Source organism: Muscardinus avellanarius (genome assembly GCF_963383645.1).
Source record: "Muscardinus avellanarius genome assembly, chromosome: 8".
Lineage (NCBI taxonomy): Eukaryota > Metazoa > Chordata > Mammalia > Rodentia > Gliridae > Muscardinus > Muscardinus avellanarius.
The window spans coordinates 64,522,695-64,548,914 of record NC_137794.1 but is presented as its reverse complement, the minus strand read 5'-3'; the positions used below and the strand labels follow the sequence as shown (position 1 = coordinate 64,548,914).

Sequence of the window (26,220 nt, the reverse complement as noted above, 5' to 3'; positions counted from 1 at the left end):
GTTTAAAACTAGGTCCTCCAAATAGGAATACACACACACACACACACACACACACACACACACACACACACACACACACGGCTTTATAGATTTTAAAGATACATCTTTATCAATATATGAAAGAAGCAAAAAGTTAAAATTACTAACTTTTAAATTCAGGAATCAGGGCATTTAAACATTTTATCTAAGTAACTGCTGACAATTAAAAATGCAAATTTGGCAATAAGTTAAAATTATGGATAATTAGGCCGGGCGTGGTGGCCCACGCTTGTAATCCCCACGCTTGGGAGGCAGAGACAGGAGGATCGCGCAGGTTCGAAGCCAGCCACGCGTGCTGGTTTAGGAGACCCTGTTTCCAAATAAAAATGTAAAAATAGGTCTGGGAGTGTACCCCGGAGGTAGAAGGGCTTCCAGGAACCCCAGTACCACCAAAGGAAAAAAAAAATTATGGATAATTAAATTTTGATTAAATATGGTATGGTTTGTCATCTTGTGTGAGTTAAAAATCTGTTTAGGAATAATTTGAGCCGACTCTTAGGTCACAAAGGAACTTCTGGAGTTCATGCTATTACAAGCAGTTATTGACTAGAATCTCCAGTGTTTCTTCTCAATTCTTTAAATAAGTAAGTGATAAACATGGTATTTTCCTCAGTTTTCTCTATTACCCTATTTTTCTACCAAGTTCAACTTGATAATATATGTACTGTGCTTTGAATATCAGTGAGATGATGAAAGAATACTGTACATTGGACTAGTCAGATCCTGTAGGACTGTACTCTCCAATGTGGTGCACAAGTTAATTATATTTATTACTATTTCTACTTCATCATGTGCTTTTTAAAAATAAAACATCAGGCCAGGCGTGATGGTGCACGCTTGTAATCCCAGCATTTGAGAGGCTGAGACCAGAGGATCGCGGTTCACCGACAGCCTCTGCTACTAAGCGAGGCCCTCTGCAACTCAGTGAGACCCCTGTTTCAAAAATAAAATATAAAGACTAAAAAATAGGACTGGGGGTGTAGCTCAGAGGTAGGATGCCCTGGGGCTTCCATCCCCAGTACTACAAAAAGATTAAAAAAAAAAAAACATTAGATGTCTCCCATTATATTTCTATTGAAAATCACCACTTTAAACCTGAATTTTTCATTATTTTTAAAAATCAAGTGAATGTTATTGAGCAGTTTATGAGAAATTTAAAAAGCTGTAAAAATTGTAATTTTGCACACCATTTGGTCATTTTAAAGTTAGTAGAGTTCTATTGACAACTATTGTGTTTGTTGAATAGGGTTGTGTGAGTAAAGTTTTAAATGCCCCTCACTATTTATTCATTTTGGCATATTTTGGACAGATGATGGAATGGGGTTAGGGATGAAGGTAGAATTTTGTGGCAAGCAGCATTTCTTCCCTTTTATTCCAGTGTTTTTATAACCTCTGGTATAACATAGATATAAAAATTTGAATATGATGATTGGTTATGCTTATTTGAGTGGGATTAAGTTACCCATTTCCTCCCTCTTTTCTAATCATTCCTCCTTAATATTAACTTCTAGGAATATATCTTAATTTATTCTAGGCCAAAGGGAGGTAGAACTTTCCTAATAATTTCACTATACACATTCAGTGATAATACCCTAAAGCACCATGTGCTGCCTTTTTATAGGATAGTAAAGACTGACTTCCTTCCTTCCTTCCTTCCTTCCTTCCTTCCTTCCTTCCTTCCTTCCTTCCTTTTGCTGTACTGGGGATGGAACCCAGAGCCATTCTACCTCTGAGTTAGCTACACCCCCAGCCCAATTTTTTATTCTTTATTTTGAAACAGGGTCTCACTGAGTTGCAAAGGGCCCCACAATGTAGCTGAGGCTGTCTATGTACTGCGATCCTCTTGTCTCAGTCTCCCAAATGCTGGGATTATGAGCATGTGCCACTACATCTGGCTAATTTATCTTCTTTTTTTAAAAAAAAAACTTTTATTCTCTCTGTAAAGAATATAACTAATACTATTCTTTTTGAATTTTTTTTATTGGTGCATTGTAGTCATACAACTTAAGGGGTACAAGATGGTAGAGGCATACATGCGCACAGCACTCACTTAGCCCTTCCCCAATTCCCACCCCATTCCCTCTCCCTCCCTCCTTTTCTTATGTTTGGCTTAGTGACTGATATGTTTGTGAATGTACATCATGTACATTAGAGAATTTCCCTCTTCTCTCAACCCCCTCAGGTCACCTTATTTGCTCCTCTATGGTTTCCTCTTCATCTGGAGTCTCTCCTATGACCCTTTTCCCCCTAGCTTCCTCATATTAGGGTGGTCATCTGATTTTTTTACTTTCTGTGACTGACTAATCTCACTTAGCATAATGTTCCCCAGTTCTATTCATTTCCTTACAGATGATGTAATTTTGTTCCTCTTTATGGCTGAGTAAAATTCCATTGTGTAATATCCCATAGTTTTGTAATCCATTCATCTGTTGGTGAATACTATTCTTAGGCAAGCATTTAGTTATCAACTCTTTTTACCTTAAATCTTTTTTTTTTTCCTTGTGGGTCTGGGGATGGGACCCAGGGGCATTTGATCTCCAAGCTACATCCCCTGCTCTATTTTTTTATTCTTTATTTTTTGAAACAGGGTCTCACTAAATTGCGGAGGGCCTTACTAAGTAGCTGAGGCTGTCCACAAACGGCGATCCTCCAGTCTCAGCCTCCTAAATGCTGGGATTACAAGCATGTGCCACCACGCCTGCCTGGCTTACCTTAATTCTTAATGTTAAGATTTTTATTAAGTAGAACCAAAATGTAGAAATAATTGATATTTAAATGCCTGCCTAAGAAAAGTGGTAGTCATATTCTTTACAGACAGAATGAAAGATAAAAAAAAAGGAAGCTAGTAAATCTACTCTTTATAACTCCACATTAACATGGTCACATCAATCCCCAAAATAGATTTAGTTGTTTGGTTGATTTTATTATTCAAATTATTTTTTCATGTCATTATTGGCCTTTATTTTTTTTAAATATATATTTTTATTGGTGCATTGTAGTCATATATCACAATGGAATATAAGACTTGTGAGGATATACAAGCACACATCATCCAATTAGCCCTTATCCAATCCCCATCCCATACCCTCCCCCTCCATCAATCCCATGTTTGATTGGTAATTAACTTTGATACATTTGTTTACATACATCATGAGTTTTATTTTTTTAATTTTTTGGTGGTACTGGGGGTGGAACCCAGAGGCTTTATACTTCCGGGCTATACTCCCAGACCCATTTTATATTTTATTTGGAAACAGGGTCTCACTAAGTTGCTGAGAGCCTCGCTAAGTAGCTGAGACTGGCTTTGAACCTGCGCGATCCTCCTGTCTCAGCCTCCAAGTGCGGGGATTACAAGCGTGCGCCACCATGCCCTGCTACATCATGAGTTTTAAAGAGATTCCATCCTCCCCCATCCCATCCCCTCTGATTGGTCACCTTAATTGCTCCTCTATAGGGCCCCTTCTTCAACTAGATCTCCTCCTATTACCTGTTTCTTCCTAGCTTTTGCATATTAGGGAAAGCATCTGGTTTTTTATTTTCTGTGAAATTTCTCTGTGTATGCTGCATTGCAAGTCATTACTGGCCTTTAAAAGGTAATTGAAAATATGGAACATTTTTTACAGCCTCCATTGTGTTTCATTGGCATAGGTATTAACAAAAACTATATACTAAAATATGTTTTTTCTAATTTTTAGCATATTATTAAGTTTCATCGTGCATCAAAAGCAAATAAAAAGCCCATGCAGTTGCCAAGATCTATGGTTAAATCATTACTTTACCAGATCCTCGATGGTATCCATTACCTTCATGCAAATTGGGTGCTTCACAGAGACTTGGTAAGTATGTTTCCTTAAAATTCATCAATATGCTTTTCTTCCATTAACAAAATATTTTCTTCTTGATACAATTATAACAAAACATTAATTATAGAAAAATTTGAAAATACACATAAGTACAAAAGAAAATACACATAAAGATGACCTATAAACCTACAACCAAAATATTACCTTTACCTGGGCTTAGTGGCGTAATATTTGTAATCCCAGTAATTGAGAGGCTGAGACAGGAGGATCACAGGTTCAAGGATAGCCTCAGCAAGTAGTAAGACTCTCATCAATATAGATAGATCCTATTTTTTTTTTAAAAAAAGAGTTTCTGAGAGCCTCACTAAGTAGCTGAGGCTGGCTTCGAACCTGTGTGGTCCTCCTGTTTCAGCCTCCCAAGTGCGGGGATTACAAACGTGCGCCACCACACCCAGCTGATTTGTTTTTATTCAATAAACATACAACAAACATTTATTAATATCAAATTGCATGGTAAATATTTATCTTCACATTGTCATTTTGTATTGATAAGGGTCTTAGCATGTCTGTTTGTCTCTCTTTTTGTTTGATTTTTTTGGTATCTAGAAGGGAACTTGAACCCTTGTTTGTCTTTTCTTAAGACAATATGGGTACTGAATAGCTGTAATCTTAGGAGTTTATATCTGGAAATATTGTTTTTGTCTCTTTCTAAAAGTGATTTAGTGATTATGAAATTTTTAGGCTTTTGAGAATTTTAGAGATGTGGTAAGGATAAGTTTTATTAACTGAGGAGAAAAATTTGTTGCAGAACCTAAAGAGATCTAGTTAATATCTCTTGGTGCCTTGTAAGTTAGGCCTAGACATCTGACTTGACCCCTTCTTCCAAATAAAAGTGACCACAAAAGATACATTTACCATTTTAACAGAAGCATTTTACCACATCATGTTAAACTGTAAGGTTCTTTATGGTTTCAACCTATTAATCATGAATCAGTATGTTTTAAATGGTTCTTAGATACATGAGGTTATTCTAGATCAAGGTCATAAATTTTAATTTAAGAATAATGTAAGAATTTAATTTTCTGTGCACTTAAAGTAACCTATATGGTTATATCTTCAACGTTATGGTAATATTTGATTGATTGGAATCTTATTAAGGCTTAATTGAAGCATTTTTCTTGTGTAAAAATTTGATTTGGATATTTTGTTTTATTTTTATATTATTATTATTATTATTATTATTATTATTATTATTATTTTGCGGGTCTGGGGATGGAACCTGAGGGCATTTGACCTCCGAGCTACACCCCCTGCCCTACTTTGTATTCTTTATTTTGAAATAGGATCTCACAAAGTTGCAGAGAGCCTCACTGAGTAGCTGAGGCTGTCTGCGAACCACGATCCTCCTGTCTCAGCCTCCAGAATGCTGGGATTATGAGTGTACACCACCACGCCCGGCATGTATATTTTGTTTTAAACAGCATAATTAACACATTTTATTTGTGATATTGTCATGAGTTCCACTTATAAAAATGAGTATGACTTTAGTTTTCTCTCATCCAAACTTGCTTCTGCTTTAGTGCCCCTATTTATATTACGGCACCTACCTTCCTTCTAGCCTAGAAAGGTCTTTTGAATGTCTTTTACCTCTTTTTTTTCTGGGTCTGGGGATGAAACCCAGGGGCATTTGATCTCCTTCTGCCCTGTTTTTTATTTTTTATTTTGAAACAGGGTCTCACAAAGTTACAGAGGGCCTCACTAAGTAGCTGAGGCTGTCTGTGAACTGCGATCCTCTGGTCACAGCCTCCCAAATGCTGGGATTACAAGCATGCGCCACCACGCCCAGCTGTCTTTTACCTCTTTATAGCACTTTCTTTCTTTTTTTTTTTTGCACTCCACATCCAGAACTTGTCAAGTTTTTCAGCATCATCTCTAAAATACCTCTTCCATTCATTGACTTCATCCCTCATCATTCCTAGTTCAGGCCTTTGTTACCTCTTTATTGTTTGATGGTTCTGGCCTCTTGTCTCCTTGTCAACAATCTCTTGCTCCCCCAGGTCACTTTAGACCTGCTGGCTATTTATGTAGCCTTGCTCAAGAACTCTGACATAGTTTCATATGTCAACATATGAACAGAGAACAAACCAAAGTTCTAGCTTCTTATTTGTCTTTTAGGTTCTTACCACATACAGTTCCAGTAGCCTGTACAATTACTCTCTTTCTCTGTCATCTTTCCCACACATTGTCCCATTGAACTGCTTCATTGGCCTTTATTTCTTGTCTTAAAACTCTTTGCCCTGTTTCTACATTTCAAATACTGTCTTTCAGAGTTCAGCACAAAAGTTAAAACTTATTCTCGTATTCATTTCCACTTAGAAATACTCTCTCGTTCTTGGTTCCCATTATACTTTATCTGTATTCTCTTATGATGTTTATCTGCTAGTATTATAATAACATATGTAGATGTTTTATATTATCTCTTATACCAAAAACTTCTTGAGAGGTCAGAGTCTGTTTGATCTTTTATATATCACTACCCTTATACATAATTGGTGGTGAGGAAATATTTTCTTGGGGAGTGAATATCAGTGAGGATATTGATTACTATGGCTTTTTTTTTTACAGTACTGGGGCTTGAACACAGTATTCTCTCACTGATCTGCATTCCAAGCCTTTTTAATTAATTAATTAATTAACTTATTTTTCATTAAAAATTATTTTGGTGGTACTGGGGGTGGAACCCAGAGGCTTTCTACCTCCGGGCTATACTCCCAGACCTATTTTATATTTTATTTGGAAACAGGGTCTCACCAAGTTGCTGAGAGCCTCAGTAAGTAGCTGAGGCTGGCTGCGAACCTGCACGTTTCTCCTGTCTCAGCCTCCTAAGTGCAGGGATTACAAACGTGCACCACCACGCCCAGCTTTTTATTTATTTATTTATTTTTGAGTCAGGGTCTCATTAAGTTTCCAGGGCAATCTTGAACTTGCAATCCTCCTGCCTCAGCCTCCTGAGTAACTGGGATTACAGGCATGCGCCACCATACTTGGCCTATTAAAGCATTTTTATTATGTTTTTGAATATATTATCTTCAGTGAACATTTATTATTTACCTATTTGTGTAAAATAGAAAGGAGTGGGGAAAATGCAAACATGACTACATCAGAGACCTTCTCAAGGGACTTGTAGTTCAAGAGAAGAAAAATGACATACACACAAACATTTACACTGTGAGATAGGTGAAGGAATGTGATTGTGGCTACCAGAGAGGTATAGATTAAGTGCTATTAAAGGTCAGAAATTCTTTTTTTTGGGGGGGGGTACTGGGTATTGAACCCAGGGATATAGTCTACCTCTGAGTTACACCACCAGACCCATTTTTCTTTTTTGTGTGTGTGTATCTGGGGGTGGAACCCAGAGGCATTTGACCTCTGAGCTATACCCCCTGCCCTATTTTGTATTCTTTATTTTGAAACAGTGTCTCACTAAGTTGCAGAGGGCCTCACTAAGTAGCTGAGGCTGTCCACTAACCACCACCCTCCTGTCTCAGCCTCCCAAATGCTGGGATTACAAGCATGTGCCACCACACCCGGCAAAGGTCAGAAATTCTAAGTGTGTGTGTGTGTGTGTGTGTGTGTGTGTGTGTGTGTGTGTGTGTATGTGTTCTCGCACACGCGTGCGTGCGCTTGTGTGTGCAAGTGCTCATGCAAAGGGACAAGGGAAAGCTTCAGAGAGCAGGTTGAGTTGGACTTTGAAAGATGAGTAGAATTGAGGGATTTATATGATAAAGGAAACCAGAGGGGAGTGAATATTAAAAAAATCCAAGGCAGAAAGCATTTGGGAGCTGGGCGTGGTGGTGCACTCTTGTAATCTCAGTTCCTGGGAGGCTGAGACAGGAGGACTGCTTGTTCAGAGCCATGCTTGGTAATTTGGCAAGACTCTCAGCAGCCTAGGGAGACGTTAAAACAAGGCTGGGTTCATACACCCAGGACAAAAAAGCATTTAGATGAACTCAGAATGGGTAAATAGTTCTGTTTGGTTCAAATATAGATAGTTGGAGTGGTGTGATATAAGACTGGAAAGATTTGGTCCTGAGTATTGGGCTATGAGGTTTGGGGGCATGTTTGATCACTTGTTTTAAAGTACTAAAAGTTTGTGAGCAACAGAATGGATTTTTCTCTCTGCCAAAGAAGCCACCACTATTATTACCTTGTCTATAGCATGACATGGTATGTGACACAGTGTGTTGAAAATGTGTTTGGACAGGCCAGATAATGGTGTGTGTGTGTGTGTGTGTGTGTGTGTGTGTGTGTGTGTGTGTGTGTGTTACCATGAATCTTGCTGTCATGTATAATTACAATGAAAAATATATATATATATATATTTTTTTTTTCGGTACTGGGGATGGAACCCAGGGGCATTCTACTTCTGAGCTACACCCCCAGCCCTAGTTTTTATTTCTTTATTTTGAAGTAGGGTCTCACTGAGTTGCAAGGGGCTTCACTAAGTAGCTGGGGCTGTCTGTGAACCATGATCCTCCAGTCTCAGCCTCCCAAATGCTGGGATTACAAGCGTGCACCACCACACCTGACCTTCATTGGAAATTTTGAAACATCTCATCTGGGACAGCTGCCACAGCTCTTCTGTGGAGGAGTCTTGATATCTGGACCATATTGTCATGGTTTTGCCAAAATGGTTTCAGGAGTAGAAGATTTAAACTGTTTACTTTGCAGAAGTATTCTATAGAAAAGGAAATATGAAGTAAATAAAAGATGAATATAGTGTTAAAAGAAGGATGATCCAAGTCCTGTGTAGTAGCACATGCCTGTATTCCCAGTACTTGGAAGGCTAAGATTTGAGGACAGCTTTAGCAAGTAGTGATCCTGTTTCAGAATGAAATTTTAAAAAATAGGGCCAGGGATGTAGCTTAGAGGTAGAATGCCCCTGGGTTCAACCCTCAATAGTGTAAATAAATAAATAAAAGTTAAAGAAGGATTATGGAGACATTTGCTTTTTTTAGGGGGGGGCATACTGGGCATGGAACACAGGGACATTCTATCTCTGAGCTACACCCCTCAGCCCTACTTTTTTTATTCTTTATTTTGAAACTGGGCCTCACTGAGTTGCAAAGGACATCACTAAGTAGCTGAGGCTGGCTGCCAGCCTGAGTCTTCCTGTCTCAGCCTCCTGAATGCTGGGATCACAAGCTTGTGCCACCACACCTGGCTAAAAAAATTTTGAGTTTAAGAGTAGAATTGCTGGGTGTGGTGGCGCATGCTTGTAATCCCAGCATTCAGGAGGCTGAGACGGGAGGATTGTGGTTCGCAGACAGCTTCAGCTACTTAGTGAGGCCCTTTGCAACTCAGAGAGATCCTGTTTCAAAATATAGAATAAAAAATTGGGCAGGGCGTATAGCTCGGAGGTCAAATGCCTCTGGGTTCCAGCCCCACAAAAAAAAAAAAAAAAAAAAAAAAAAAAAAATTAGAGTTACTGTTTTAGTCAATGAATAGTTGTTTGTCTTTATTTTTTTATTTATTTATTTTTTGGCGGTACTAAGGATGAAACCTAAGGGCATTCTACCTCTGAGCTGCATCTCCAGCCTATTTTTTATTTTGAAACAAGATCTAAGTTGCAGAGGCCCTCACTAAGTAGCTGAGGTTATCTGCAGAGCTAGGGTCCTCCTATCTCACCTCTCCTAAGCACTGGGATTACAAGTTTCACCATCATTCCCAGCTGAATAGTTTTCTTTTTTCTTTTTATTTTTTTTGAATTGGTGAATAGTTTATTTTGTTTTGGGGAGTGGGCAGGTGTCCATTCCCAAAACCTCTGGAACTGTGTTTTGGTGCCGGCAGCCTTGGTGACCTTGGGCGCTTTGAAGCCCACTGTCTTGCTCAGGGGCCTGTATTTGCCCACTGTGACCATGTCACCAATCAGGACGTCCCTGAAGCAAGGGGACAGGTGCATGGACATGTTCTTGTGGCACTTGTCAAAGCAGTTGTACTTGCAGATGTAGTGAAGATAGTCCCGGAGGATGACAACGGTCCTCTGATCTTCATCTTGGACACCACACCCGACAGAGTCCATCCATGGATGGAAACGTTACCAGTGAAGGGGCACTTTTTGTCAGTGTAGGTGCCCTCAATGGCTTCATTAGGTGTCTTGAAGCCCAGACCGATGTTCTTATAGTATTGAGGGAGCTTCTCTTTGCCAGTTTCTCCCAGCAGGACCATCTTCTTGTTTTGAAAGATGGTTGGCTGCTTTTGGTAGGGCACACTCTGTCTGAATGTCCACCGTCTTCATGGATGCCTGAGGGGAAAAAAAAAAAGGCTGAATAGTTTTAGAAGCATTTTCCTATTGCTGTGAGAAATCATGCTTTACACTCTTTGCTGATCACAACTGTTTCAGAGTACTCACCATCTCCAAATTTTCATTTGATGTTAGAAACTTGGAAAAGCCAAACAACTATTTGCAGTTTAAAAAGTAAATAACAGTCAGGGCTTTGGACTTATATATATAAGTGTTACATCATCAAAAAGATTGATGTTTTTCATTATGATTGATTCCATATCTAGAACAATACTTTAATTGATTTGAATCCTCGAATTTAATACTAAAGTAGAAACTTTAAATAAATTCATCAAAGAGATTATTTAAATTGAGGAATTTCTTTAAAAGGAATAGAGAAAGAGAGCTCAATATATTCATCTTGGCTGAGAGACAGTGAAGGAGAAAATAAGTCTATAAATATATGGAACTTGTATACACTAAGGGAAAAAAAGATGTATTTTAATTTTGCAGTAGGATGTAGCTAAGAGTAAGAAAATGAAATAGAGGATGAATCACTTTTTATGGGCTTGCTATTCTGATAAGATTGGACTAATGCCAAGATATAGTTTATCTCTCTTTTTTTTTGCGGTACTGGAAATAGAAACCAGGGGGTATTCTACCTCCAAGCTACACCCCCCAGCCCTATTTTTTATTCTTTATTTTGAAACAGGGTCTCACTGGGTTGCAAAGAGCCTCACTAAGTAGCTGAGACTGTCTGTGAACCACTATTCTCCTGTCTCAGCCTCCCAAATGCTGGGATTATAGGTGTGCGCCATCATGCCTGGCCATATCTCTCTCTCTCTCTCTCTCTCTCTCTCTCTCTCTCTCTCTCTCTCTCTCTCTCTCTCTCACTCTCACTCTCTCACTTATGAGCTTCTTGAGACCAAGGTTCATGTCACTAATTTGTCCACTAATGTAAAAAGTAATTATTAAAAACCTAAGTTCATTCAGGTCTTAGTGTCGGTATATTATTTGAATGAAATTTCAGCAAAATATTTGGTAGTGTCACATTATTCTTTAGCAATGATAAAGATAGAGGAATGCTGGCTAAATGATAGTGCTATTAAATGTTTATGTTATTTTAGTTTCAGTGAATTAGTGGCATAAACTGAACTACCAGTTATCTTTTTCACTACTATATCACAGAAGCTAACACATGATAAGTGCTAGGTTTTTTATTGAACAAAGAATTTAAAAGAATGCCCTAGGGCACTAGTCTGTCTTTTCAAAAATAGTTGTGGAGGTCCTATTCCAAAACTAGAATGTGTGTGTGTGTGTGTGTGTGTGTGTGTGTCTGTCTGTCTGTCTGTCTGTCTATCTGTCTGTGGTACTGGGGATTGAACCCAGGGGCATTCTACCCACTAGCTACACTCCCAGCTCTGTTTTTTATTCTTTATTCTTCATTTTGAAACAAGGTTGGGGTAAGTTGGGGAGGACCTTACTAAGTACCTGAGGCTGGCTGTGAACCTGTGATCCCCCTGTCTCAGCCTTCCAGATACTGGGATTACAAGCATATGCCACCATACCTGGCTGAACTTAGGTTTTTAATAATTATTTTTACATTAGTGGACAAATTTGTAGCCTTTTAAAGTCTATAAACAAAAAATAGTTGTGTGGTTGGCAAATTATATATGTAAGTTTTGTGAGATCCAGTCAAGAGAGAAAATAATATTCAGGAATCTTAAGTGTTTTGTTATTAATGTCCTATAAGTGTTTTGGGATTATCAAAAAGTCACTTATGTCACAGACCTAAAAGTTTTATTAGAGGTCTGCTAGGACAATAATAAATAACACCACCAACAAAGCAAACAAAACAGAAAACCCAAAACTCCAAATTCACCAATACTTTGAGTCAGATATAGTTACAGTTGATTAGAGAAAATGATGAATAGAAATAGATATACTAGCTACAAAGATAGGTATATTATATGACTGGGTAGTTTATTGTACTGACTGACATGAACTTTAGTTTTGGTATATTTATTTACTTTTCCTTATGATACCTGCTTGTTCATACTTACTGAATTTTCATTCGCATTCTAGGTTATTACATATTGGCTCTGTGTATTTTTTTTTGTGGGAGGGGCTTGGGGATGGAACCCAGGGGCATTAGACCTCTGAGCTACACCCCTGCCCTAATTTTTATTTTTTATTTTGAAACAGGGTTTCACTAAGTTACAGAGGGCCTCACTAAATAGCTGAGGCTGTCCGTGAACCATGATCCTCTAGTCTCAGCCTTCCAAATGCTGGGATTGCAAGTGTGCGTAACCACGCCCAGCTCTTGGCTATGTGTATTTTAAATTTCTATTAGTTATTTATTACTGTATAACAATTAACCCAAAATTTAGTTCCTGACATTTATTATCTCATAGCTTCTATGGCTCAGAAATACAGACTTGACTCATCTGGGTCTCTCAATACAGATCACTTAATAAGTTAGTCATCTCAAGGTTCTACTGGGAAGAATCCCTTGCCTAACTCACACACTTGGTTGCTGGCAGAATTTATTTCATTATGAGCTGGTAGGGACAGGCCTACTTTGGCTCCTTGCTACATGAACTCTCCAGAGACTATTTCACAACATGTAGCAGTTTGCTTTACCAGAATTAAGCAAGAAGGCAAGAGAGAAAGTGTGTTAAGGAGATGAAGTTAATCTTTTGTAAACAAATCATGGAAGTGATATTCCTTCATTTTTGCTTTATGCTGCTAATTAGAAGAATCAAGTCATGAGGGAGGTACAGTCCACACTCAAAAAGAGTTTTTACACAATAGTTTGTATACTAGTAGGTGGCAAGCATTGGAAATCATGTCTGAAGCTACCTATCACAGTCTAAGAAACGGTTTAATGATACTTGGATCCTGTTATTATCTTTATAAGAATGCAATAAAATATGAAAATATTCTATATCTAATATTTGCAGGAAAGAGAGGGCTTGTTTGTAGGTCTAGTTCTAAAGAGCTAGAAAATACTATAATTTGCCAATTGTTCTTTTCCTTTTAGAAACATTCTTCAACAATTTATTTCCACAATTCAGTATATGTTCCTTGATTTTCCTCATCTCACCTCTTCCTTTCGCTTCTCTCCCTGCTTTTGAACTACATGTTTAATCTACTTAATGACTTTATAATCATTTGCTTAAATTCAGAAGATTTGTTCACTTGAGACCCTGGACTTACTATGAATATAGCTAGCGATTTCCATCTTTGTTAGTCTGAGGCTTGAGCTTATTCTAGTATTAGTACTTTCCTATTTCTTTTTCTTTTTCTTTTTTTTTTTTTCTTCTTTCTTTTTTTGGTGGTACTGGGGCTCCTGGAAACCCTTCTACATCCGGTCTACACTCCTAGACCTGTTTTTTTATTTGGAAACAGGGTCTCTTGGCTGGCTTCGAACCTGCGTGATCCTCCTGTCTTCGCCTCCCAAGCACGGGGATTACAAGCGTGCGCCACCACGCCTGGCTGTACTTTCCTATATCTATATTTCACCCACTTATGTAAAGCAGAGGTGAAAATGCAAAGAAAGTTTTTTTGTGTTTTGTTTGTTTTTTGCGGCACTGGGGATGGAACTCAGGGGCATTCTACCTCTGAGCTACACCCCCAGCCCTATTTTTTATTCTTTATTTTGAAACAGGGTCTCACTGAGTTTCAAAGGGCCTCACTAAGTAGCTGAGGCTGTCTGTGAACCACGGTCCTCCTGTTTCATCCTCCCAAATGCTGGGATTACAAGCTTGCACCACCACGCCCTGCAAAGAAACATTTAAATAATGGCAAAACACTTTTTTTTCCCAAGGTTGATAATTCTGTTGAGTTTTAACAGCTAGTTGAACAACAGTGAAAAGACATAAGGCAGAAGTATGAAATATTACAGTTCTTTAATTAGAAAGAGTATTTAAAGATATTGAGGAGACCCTGCTTCATCTTGGGTGCTCAGAAGAAACCCCTGTTTCAACATGACTGTATGGAAGTTCAGTTTATGAAAGTCAAAGTTTACTCTTATTTTGCTAGAAAAAATAAAGTGTTGTATGGTAATATTTGTAAAGGTTTGACTGAAATAAGTGCTTAGTTGTTAGAGAATTATTTACAAATCTCTGTATGTTGTGTAGATTCTCTGCCAAGGGGATACCTAAAGTCTTATTTTATCCTTGCCTAATAAGGTAAATTAGTTACATCTCAAAGAACCTCTTAGAATCCTACTGTAACCCTCATGCCACCTTTTTGAAGGCATTTTAATAATCATTTTATTAGAGTATTAACCTTGTGAGTTCTTATGATTTGGAAGCTTCTGAGTTCCTACATTTTAAAAAAGTAATTTCTAATATAAAAAATCTTGATCCATAAGCCTCAGGTTGCTTGTGTCTATAAAATGGGGATCATGATAGGCCATTTATGTAGTTGTTGACCCCCACTCTTTTTGAATGTCTCTGTAGAAGATTTTGGACAATCCACCTTGATCCCATCTGCAGTCCAAATATACCCTATCTTTTAACCTCTTTCTTCCCTAGAATTCTTTTTATCCTGACACTCTTCTTAGTCCTCTTTGCTTTACAAAATAGAAATCTGATATAAATATGTAAAGCATGCCTCTTGGTATTAAAATACCAAAAACTCATTTATCTCACTTATGTTTAAATAGCCCAAGTATTTTTTGCCAAGTCTTAATATTTAAAAATGTATTTATTTGGTACTGTGGTTGAACCCAAGGGGATTCTACCTTTGAGCTGTATCCCTAGTACTGGGTACTGGGGTTCCTGGAAGCCCTTCTACCTCTGGCCTACACTCCCAGACCTATTTTTATATTTTTTTATTTGGAAACAGGGTCTCTTAAGCCAGCACAGCTGGCTTCGAACCTTCGCCTCCCAAGCGTGGGGATTACAAGCGTGTGCCACCACACCCGGCCCTAAGTTTTTGATTTTGAAATGGGGTTTTGCTAAATTGCTGAGGTTGATCTTGAACCTGCAGTCCTCCTATTTCTGTCTTCCAAGTTCTGGGATTACAGACGTGCACTGCCACATGAATTTTTATTTTAAGTAGAGTAAATGATATCAGAGTTAGTAAATGCTTCAGATAGTTTCTCATTCTTCATTCTTGAATGAGATATTGCTGAGAGGCTTTGGAGTTAAAAGTCCCATGCTATTATTTTTTATTTGATTTAGTAACATTTTACTTAAAGAGAACAATTATAAAAAGTAGTATTTATTTTAATATAACTCAATCATTCTTAATTCTTTTAAATGCAGAGCTAATAAAGAACAAAGTATGGCTTAGATGTGTGTGTGTGTGTGTGTGTGTGTGTGTGTGTGTTTGTGTGTGATACTGGGGGTGGAACCCAGGGGCTTTTCTACCTCCGGGCTATACTCCCAGACCTGTTTTATACTTTATCTGGAAACAGGGTCTCACTGAGTTGCTGAGAGCCTCACTCAGTGGCTGAGGCTGGCTTTGAACCTGTGCGATCCTCCTGTCTCAGTCTCCCAAGCGCTGGGATTACAAGTGTGTGCCACCATGCCTGGCTTTAGGTATCTTTAAACCTATAATTTTAGGTGATTTTGGACAATTACGAGTCTTATTATGCTGAAGAATCCTCCTAGGGTTCCTGCTGGGAACACTAGCTACAGTTCCTAGTGAGTTCCTTAGAGCTGGGTACTTGGTAGCCTTTGAACTAGCCCTTCATGTGTGCAGTCTGGAAGCCTTTGATGACAGTGATACCCTTCGTGCAGAGGACTCTGTCCTCTCCATAAGGCTTCTTGAAGATCAGATGAGATGTTTCTTAACAGTGTTTTGAATACTACATGCATACTTAAAGGAAGGCATTATCGAAGTGTTAAGATAGAGGTGATGAGGTTTTTATTTTGGCATGACAATTTTTTCATTGTTTATACCCACAGTTCAATAATTGGAGCTTTTGACAGAGTCCTATACATCTGTCAGTTTGAGTTAGGCTGTAATGCTCCACCATCTGTTCTGTAGGAGAAAATGCACTTTGAATTTTGTTTCCAAGAGGGCCCGCTTTAAAGGGGACATGGCTTGACTCACAGTGACAGATGAGGTACCTTAAGGTCTGGCTCACGAGCAATGTTCTTTTGGTGACCCATGACTTTGCATATAATTTTAATATCCTATACTGATAAGCACATGTATTTGGAAGGCTATGTACCAAACTAACTCCAAGATCGCTCTCTTAAACTGCTTTCTGCTGCTATAAAGAGTACCACAGCCTGTGAAATTTTAAGCCACACAAGTTTATTTGCATAATGGTTCTGGTGACTAGGAAGTCCAGGATCAAGAGGCTGTATTGAGAAGAACTTTTTGCTGTATAAGCCCCTGGTACAAGGGGGAAGAGCAAAAAAAAAAAAGAAGAAGAAGGTTTGCAAAGGTCCCTTCTCTTGTTGGGGATTAAGTTGATAACACAGTCAAACTGTAGTGGGCACTAAGAGGGTTTAATAGAGAAATATTCTTCAGTTGACAGCAGTGGCAAGAATTGATTATGTACCAAAGGCCACAGATAAGAATTCTAGTACTTTGAGGACTATGGTTAAAACTGAAAAATTCATTTCAGGAATGTTAGTTTATTAAATCAAATTTATTGAGAAAAAAGTTATATATAATAAAATGTACCTATTTTAATTACAAATTGATGTCTTGATAAATGTTAACCTGGATAATTACCACCACAGGCATTCTCTTTGGTTAGCAACAATGATTTTTTATTGAGAATAAAGGGATCTTGCATGTAAGGACTGATAAATCGTTTTATCAGGAGATTGAATATGATGGTTATTTTGTGAGATCATATTCTCAGCTAAGCAGACATCTGTGTAGAAGACTTCAAGAAGTGAAGGCCATAAATGAGTTCAGTACTGATCATTTTCACAGTAGGCTTTTGCTCCCACATCCCTAGCCTCAAGGGCATCTCTGGGAGACTTAGGTTCTAATCTGGGTCTGCCACTGTCCGCAGAGTGTAAGGTGGTCAGGGTTCTAAGTCTTTCACCACTGGGCTTCTCTTTCTTTCCCAGTGTAGAAAGGGGCTCAGTCTGATAGCTTCTATCTCTGATACTTAATTTCTCATGACAGTAAGACTGAATTATTGTATTTAAATGTAAATGTCACAGATGTAAATAGAAAACTACTTTCTACTCAGCTCCTCTGAGGATAGATTGTACTGTTGAGTGAGCAGGACACAATCTGGATGCTTCTGTAGTGCGGTTCCTGAAATTGTTATCAATATGGAATGTATCATGATTATACTCTCCTAGCAACCTTGAAGTTAGTTAGGTACATACTCTTCTAGATACATGTGTGTGTCTTCCAGTGAGCTTTTTATAATGGTTGCTTTTTTTTGGTTCTTTTTAGAGAGAAAACCGTATCTCTGCTGTTCAGGCCTGTAACCACTTCTAAAAGGCAGACAAAGAAGTGCGTTGTTAACATTGCAGTGTTGGTTTGGCAGGCATTGTTTACTATGATTAACATAAGTGTTGTATTACAAATACTCCAGGGATATCCCGGGTGTGGTGGCTCATGCTTGTAATCCCAGCATTTGGGAGGCCGAGACCAGAGAATCGCAGACAGTGAGGCCCTCTGCAACTCAGTGAGACCCGGTTTCAAAATAAAGAATAAAAAATAGGGCAGGGGCTGTAGCTCGGAGGTTGAATGCCCCTGGGTTCCTATCCCAGACCCACAAAAAAACAAACAAACAAACAAAAAAAAAAAACACCAAATACTCCCAGCCTGGTTTGAGGCAAAATGAAATTAATCACAGCATTTAAAATTATAGAATGCTTCTAATTTACAGATAACCTGTATTTAGCTATTTTACTTTGAAATAATATCTTAAACAGTGATTTGGGTTTTTTAATAGAAAAGCTTACTTAACCCAAGAGTACCTAAAATAAGATATTAAGAGAATTTTGGAACCCAGTTACCATTTTCATTAGACTATCTATTTTGATTATTTACTAGATTTCTGTGGAGGGGGTATTACTGGTTTACAGACTTAGGATTTCCCTTTACAAACATATTTATATTTTCTAAAATGTACCAGACTATATTGAGCCCTGAAAATACAGGGCTTAAAAAAATAAATACAGTAATAAGCTGGGCGTGGTGGCGCACGTTTATAATCCCCGCGCTTGGGAGGGGGAGACGGGGATCGCACAGGTTCAAAGTCAACCTTGCTGGTTTAAGAGACCCTGTTTCCAAATAAAAATAACATAAAATAGGTCTGAGAGTGTATCACGGAGGTAGAAGGGTTTCCAGGAGCCCCAGTACCACCCAAAAAAAAAAAAAAAATACAGGTATAAACCATGCTTATAATCCCAGCACTTGGGAGGCTGAGACAGGAGGATTGCACAGGTTTGAAGCCAGCCTCAGCTACTTAGTGAGGCTCTCAGCAACTTAGTGAGACCCTGTTTTCAAATAAGTATAAAATAGGTCTGGGAGTGTAGCCCAGAGGTATAAAAGCCCCTGGGTTCCACCCCCAGTACCACACACACACACACAAAAAAAAATACAATAATACAGCCTTCCCTTCATGGCTGGATGATGAATAAGAGTCAATAAACAGATAATCATTAACAACAAGGTTTAAAAAAGAAATTTTGAGGTACATTCAAGGATATGCTAAGCATAAGGAAATGAGTACAGAAGTAAAACACCTAACCAGTTGGGATGGGTATTCTCTTGAAGGACTCATACTGAACTGAATCTAAAAGGATGAGTCGATATTAATAAGGCAAAAAAGGGTGGGTGAGGGGAGAATTTCAGCCAAAGGAAAAAGCATGAATAAGGACAAAAACTATAAACTTATGTATTACTGAGGCAAAACAAGAATGTGTTAGCTTTTTGTCGCTGGTACAAAATATCTGAGAAAAATATTTCAAGAGGAAAGATTTATTTTGACTTGCAGTTTTAGAGATTTCAGTTTGTGGTTAGCTCTCTCCAAGACAAAGACATCATGGTGGAAGGGCATGGCAAAGGAAAGCTGTTCACCTGAGGGCAGCCATGAAAGAAAGAAAGAGGGAGAGGGAGAGGGAGAGGGAGAGGGAGAGGGAGAGAGGGAGAGAGGGAGGGAGGGAGGGAGGGAGGGAGAGAGAGAGAGAGAGAGAGAGAGAGAGAGAGAGAGAGAGAGAGAAGGGGCCCAGTGCAAGTCATACCCTTCCAGTGCACATACCCCAGTGACCTATGTTCTTCAAGTAGGCCATACCTCCTACAGTGTCCACAGCCTCCAATAATGCCGGCAAATTATTAAACCATCAATGCTTAGCCCACTGATGACATCAGAGCCGTCATGATCCCACTACTGCACAAGAGCCCCACCTCTCTGCACACTGCTGCATTGGGTCCCAAGCCTTCAACACACGAATCTTTGGGGGATACTTATATCCAACCATAAGAAAAGTTAGTAATCCCTACCAGTTAGTGGATTTTTTTTTTATTCTTTTCTTTATTTCTTATTTTTGCGGGTCTGGGTATGGAACCCAGGGGCATTCAAACTCCAAGCTATATCCCCTGCCCCCTTTTTAAAAATTATTTTTTTATTTTGAAACAAGGTCTCACTATGTTGCTGAGGGCCTCACTAAGTAGCTGAGGCTATCCATGAACCTCGATCCTCCTGGCTCAGCCTCCCAAATGCTGGGATTACAAGCGTGTGCCACCACACCAGTATGAATTTCTCTTGTGACTAGTTTCCTGAGCTGAGATAGTTATGGAAGGCTGTTTTGAGGATGCAGTAAGAGCACCTTTATCAGGTTGTCAAAGTTAGCTGGTTGAGAAATCATAAAGACTTAAGGCCAAGGTGATCAGAATAAAGAGGAGAAAAGACAGTAGTTAAATGTTTAGTCACATGTGAGGATTGATTTGGGAGACAGAGGACAGGGTGGAGATCAGACCTGGCTTTTGTTGACTGACAAGGGAATACCAGACAAAGAGACAGTTATGGTGGGGAAAAGTAAAAATTTAATTTGAACAAGGAGAGTTTGTGATTATTGTGCAGATAGTCAACATATAGTTGACATTTCTAATATATATTTAAGGTTAAAGATCTAGAAGTCTAGATTTGGGAGTCTTTACATATAGGTGGGTTTTGAAAGCCTGGAATAAACTAAAATCAGAATTTTCAGAAAACATTCAGGAGTAAGCTTAGCATATTTTGATGTAAGTGCTTACTCTAGTTTTTTTGACATTTCTTTTAAAATTGGGATTTATCAAAGGACACTTATGCCCAACTCCACAGCTGAATGGATTATGAGTGCTTAACTAGTAAGAGATTTAGTCCATTCATTTATTTGCTCACTCATTCAGTAAATGTTTATTAAATATTTAGTGTGTGCCTAGATTTCAACATATATATATACACATATGTATATATAAAGTGTGACTGAATATTGCTCTGCCCTTTAGGAAGTTATAGTCACAATGATTATTTTTAAATTCTCTACTGTTTAGTTAATGAGGTCTTAAAGATTAAAGAGTTATTGTAGACTACTGCTGTTAGCAAATGACCACTGTTTGCTAAAGAAAAGAAAGCACAGATCTTATTCTATGGCAGTTATTAGGGAGAGTCTTATTTGCCAAGTTGAACAATGAAGAGCAGTATACAGAAAGGAGCATGAACATTTTTTACAGATTTTCTCCTGTAAATGTACTTTCATATCAAACATGAAGAATATTGTGCCAGCCTTGTATTTAAGTAAAAGTATAATTGTAGTCATTAACATCAGGCTTATGTCATTCATTATTTCAGAAACTAGTCCAATTGATATTTTGATTGTTTTTGTTCCTATTATTCAGGATTATAGACGGGTGTGTTTATGTTTTTCTGTCTATAATTGGGGCTGATAAAAGTCATATGGTAAATTTCATATTTTTGTTCCAAATTTCCCAGAGTAGGGAGTGTAAAGCAAGTGTAATAAAATGATTGTGTATCATTAAGGCTTCTATTTAGGATGTATGATTAACTGAAATAAATTCAACCCTGTGGGGGAAAAATTGATTCTATAAAAGGAAAAAGCAAATCTGAAGTACTTATAAAGAATAATAAATATAAAATCAAGAATTAACTAAATTTTCCAAAAATACAGATATTTCAGGAATATTTCTGAGTAAATGTATTATCACATTATTACCCTAATTTTTTCCCATAGAATACAGTTTTAATAAAACGAACTCTGTAGCATTGATTTGTATATCTGATTTTATTGCTGATAACTTACATCTGAGGCATGCAACTCTTGCCATTTCTGCTGTTTCTATAGTAACCAAAGTGTGCAAACCCAGCAGGATCACTTTCTTTCACAGCTGGCATTTTGTGTTCACAGTAAGAAAAGAAGTTTTAGTAAAGCATAGTCTATGTTAATTGGGATGTAAGTAGGTCAGAAGAACAATTTTGGTATCCTTTTTTCATCTAAAAAGGTTTATGTGTGGGTATGGAAAAGTGTGTGTGTATGAACACACACTGCAGTTTTCCTTTTTTAAAAAATGCATATATTTTCACTGAAATTATTCACTACTAAAGTTAGTCTTCTGAAAATTAAACATTCTATCTTTGGATTTAATTCAGTGTGGAATCCTGAGGACTGGATGGAGTTGCTTTGAGACTTGCCCCATGGCCCTATAGATAATTGAGTATGTCCACTAAGAAAAATGAAATCCTCTGGTACAATGGCACACAACTGTAATCCCAGTTAATCAGGAGGCTGAAGTAGGAGGATTGTAAATTTGAGGACAGCCTCAGTAACTTACTAAGTTTCCCATCTCAAAATTAAAAATAAATAAATAAGCAAATAAATAAATAGGTCTCAGGTATGTATAGCTCAGTGGTACCGTGTTCCTTGTGTGTGTGAGGACCTGGATGTAATAATCAGCACCTCAAGAAGGACAAACAAAACAAAACAAAACCAAAAACCAAAGGGTCTGATAAGAAAATGCTTTCAAAAGTTAAACATATTTTAATGATTTGTAATTTATTTTGCTGATAATTGTTGTTATTTTGAAACATCAAGTATCTTTGGCATTAACATTTTTTACTTGTTCTGAAGGAGAAAGGTAATCTCAGTTGGAGATGCACATTTAAAAATGTTTCCCATAGCTGGGCGTGGTGGCGCACGCTTGTAATCCCAGCATTTGGGAGGTTGAGACAGGCGTATTGTGGTTCTAGGACAGCTTCAGCTACTTAGTGAGGCCCTTTGCAACTTAGTGAGACACTATTTCAAAATAAAAGAATAAAAAATAGGGCTGGGAGTGTAGCTCAGAGGTAGAATGCCCCTAGGTCCAATCTCCAGTACCGCAAAAAATAAAAATAAAATAAAAAATAGAACAAAGTCTCTCCTGTGTGGCTGTAGGTCTTAACTGACTGTTAGGAACTGGTTCTTAGGAGCCCTTTGCTGCAGAAGCAACCCACGCTCTGGGTTCCTTTCTTAGACTTATAGAGAGCTCAGAGGCTGCTGTTCCCTAAACCATGCCACTGCTTCTGCCCTCATCTCAGAGCTTCAGCAGTCTAGAACATGTCATCTCACAGACATTTCCACCAGCTTCGGTGGAACTGGACTCTCTTCTCATATTCTCATTTCACTATGGTGCTCATATTCTGTGTTTCAACATAGCATGACTTATAAGACCTTCTGACAAGAGCTATTTAGCTAGGTGATAGGAACCTGCTTCCTCTATCTCTCACATTCAACAGCTCATAGTCTATTTTCATCTCTTTCATGAAGCAGTGTTTGCTCCCATATCTCATACTTTTTTGTTTTTAATCTTACTATCTTTATTTTAAAAGTACTTAAACTCAAACTATAGGAATTACAAATACTGTAGCAAATGGTATGTGAGATAGTTTGTTTGATAATTCTACAATTTTAAAAATTAGGTCTCCTATGAAGCCGGGACAAGAGGATTGCAGGCTTGAGGCCAGCTTCAACAACTTAGAGCCTATTTCAAAGTAAAAATTTAAAGTAGAAGCCAGGTGTGGTGGTGCACGCTTGTAATCCCTGTGCTTCGGAGGCTGAGACAGGAGGATCACACAGGTTCGAAGCCAACTTCAGCTACTTAGGCTCAGCAACTTAGTGAGGCCCTGTTTTCAAATTTAAAAAAAAAAATGTCTGAAAGTATAGCCCGGAGGTAGAAAGCCTCTAGGTTCCACCCCCAGTACCACCAAAAAAAAAAAAAAAAAGAAAAAAAAAAAAGAAAGAAAAAAGAAAAAAAAATTAAAGTAGGCTATGGATGTAGCTGGATATAAGGGGCTGTGAATAAAATGCTCCTAGGTTTGATCTCTAGTACAAAAAAATTATTACTTTCTCTTGAAATCCCATTCATATTAAAACCTTTAAAATTGTATTCTAAATATGCCTTTACCTTCTTTCCACTAGTTTGTACCACATTTACTGTGCCTGGCCCCTGTAAGTGCACAGAAATTAGATTTACTGACTCATCAATGATCTTTTTCATTTGTGTGTGTATGAGTGCTCTGGGCATCAAACTCAGGACCTTGTGCATGGTAGGCAAACAGTCTACCACTGAGCTACATCCCCAGTCCACCAGTGGCTTTCTAATTGTCTATTCTAGTTGCATCTTCTCAGCTTTCATTCTGTTACACCTGATAACCACTTCATCGTGTGTGTGTGTGTGGGGGGGTACTGGGAATGGAACCCAGAGGCTTTTGATTTCCAGGCTATACTCCCAGACCTATTTTTTATATTTTATTTGGAAACACTCACTAAGTTGCTGAGAGCCTCAATCAGTAGCTGAGGCTGGCTTCACCTGTGCAATCCTCCTGTCTCAGCCTCCCAAGTGCTGGGATTACAAGAGTGCACCAGCATGCCTGGCCACTTCATCCTTTTTAAACTCTCTTAACTTCTAGAATCCTGTTCTATGTATATTTTCTTTTAATGTTTCTTCACAAATTCTTTCATTGGCTTCCCCCCTTTATTCTTCTCAGCATTATTAATTTATTTGTTTATTTATTTATTAAACCCAAGGGCACTCTACTTCCGAGCTACATCCAAGCCCTATTTTATTTGATTTTTATTTTGAAACAGGGTCTTGCTGAGTTACTAAGTGCTTGCCTCCAACTTGCAATCCTCCTGTCTTAGTGTCCCAAGTACTGAGATTTCAGGCATATGCCACTGCACCAGGCTAGTATTATTTATATTTTATTGTTTTTTTGTTTTGTTTTGTTTTTGGTGGTACTAGGAGTAGAACCCAGTGGCTTTCTACTTCCGGGCTATACTCCCAGATGTATTTTTTATGTTTTATTTGGAAACAGAGTGTCACTAAGTTGCTGAGAGCCTTACTAAGTAGCTGAGGCTGGCTTCCAACCTGTGCGATCCTCCTGTTTCAGCCTCCCAAGCGTGGGGATTACAAGCGTGCGCCACCACGCCCAGCTTATGTTTTATTGTATTTTTAAAAACACCATTTCTCATTGTAAGTAATACTGAAATACACTAAATCAAACTCTGTAGAAATATTTTATGTAACAGAAAATGACAGTCTCTATAAATTCTGCCATCAGGGATTAGAAATAATATCAAAATCTATCCATCTACCTATCTATTGATCGATCATTTGAAATCTATCTATATACAACTATTTAAAGGTTATGAGTAAGATAGATAATGTAAGAGAATGATGCTAAGTCTAGTCATGTAAAATCTGATCTTTCCAAGTTTCTGCGTGGCATTGATTGACAGCTTCTCCCAACCGTCACTTTACTTCTGTACTGCTTTTACTACTTACTCGTCTCCTCTCCCATTGGTTCCAGCCGCATCCCTCTTCTGTCCAGTCCACTAGCTCACCAAGGTCCTTCCTAACAGCCCCAGATGCCATGCACTTGCCTGACTACAAGTCTTATGTCAGCCATCACCAACTCTCAGCCCACAGGCTAGATGTGCTCAAGAACTTCCCAGTTCCTGTCAGTAGAAAGACTTGAGCTAAGAGCAGAAGCACTTGAATCAGCAACAAGCCCTTCTTTGGGTTTTCTCTCTGTAATCATCACAACCATATCCTTCTGTTCTCCTAAAGGCCAGGGTTCTCCCTAGCCGTGTCTCCATTCGCTGGCACAATTCTGCCTCAGGCCTTGCAGCTTGCTCATCCCTGGACACCCTTAGATACCTAGCAAGCTCACTACCTCACTTTCTTCATCTCCTATCCCAAATGTTACATTCTCCAGGAGACTTGCTCCGAAAAATCTAAAATAATACTTAAGTAATGTTGAAGATAACATATTCCCAGCACTTTTGCAACTGTTCCTATTCCTTGCTTTACTTTTATCATCATTTTTTTTTAATTTTTTACTTATTTATTTTTTGCGGTACTGGGGATGGAACTCAGGGGCATTCTATCTCCAAGCTACACCCCCAGCCCTATTTTTTATTCTTTATTTTTAAACAGGGTCTGAGTTGTAAAGGGCCTCACTAAGTAGCTGAGGCTGTCCACAAACCATGATCCTCCTGTCTCAGCCTCCCAAATGCTGGGATTACAACCATGCACCACCACACCTGGCTATCATTTTCTTAATATATACTGAAAAAAGTATCTGGACTATCTCTGTATGTTACAAAGTATAAAATATAGTGTACTTTCAGGAACTTTTCTGATAACTCAATAATTAGATTATCAATAGCACAGTTCTATTTAAGAATAGATTTATCTCACTTACATGTATGCCTAAATAATATATGTAGCTCTGCTTGCTTGTAAGCTTTATGAAAATGGTATCCTATTGTATACAGTCTCTTAAAACTTGTTTTTTTCACTCAGCATAATATATTCTCAACTTTTTAAATTGGTACATTGTAGTTATACATCTTACTGGAATATAAGATGGTAGAGGCATACATGCACACATCACTCATTTAGCCCTTGCCCAGTTCCCACCCATACCCTCCCCCCTTCTTCCTTCTCATGTTTGGTTTAGTGATTGACTTTGACATGTTTGTGAATGTACATTATGTACATTAGGGAATTTCTCTCTTACCCCCTCCCATCCTCCTCAGTTTGGTCACCTTATTTGCTCATCTATGGTGTCTCCTTCCTTGTCTAGATTTCTTCCTATGACCCTTTTTCTCCCTA

At 38.3% G+C, this 26,220-nt stretch overlaps 1 protein-coding gene and 1 pseudogene across 5 annotated transcripts in view; one reads left to right on the top strand and one right to left on the bottom strand.

The window, feature by feature from the left end:
- CDK19 (cyclin dependent kinase 19) overlaps positions 1 to 26,220 on the top strand; it is a gene marked incomplete at both ends in the record, with an annotated part of 160,236 nt that overhangs the window by 101,930 nt on the left and 32,086 nt on the right. For all 4 annotated transcript variants that reach the window (XM_080700789.1, XM_080700788.1, XM_080700787.1 and 1 more), the window contains one exon: positions 3,735 to 3,875. In XM_080700789.1, coding sequence (XP_080556915.1) covers positions 3,735 to 3,875 — 141 coding nt within the window. The remainder of the gene's footprint in view (positions 1 to 3,734; positions 3,876 to 26,220) is intronic.
- LOC308266365 (small ribosomal subunit protein uS17-like) lies at positions 4,512 to 24,975 on the bottom strand (annotated as a pseudogene). The gene is made up of 3 exons: positions 24,886 to 24,975; positions 9,562 to 10,146; positions 4,512 to 4,550 (listed from the first exon to the last, which is right to left on the bottom strand). The product of its transcript is annotated as a small ribosomal subunit protein uS17-like (transcript).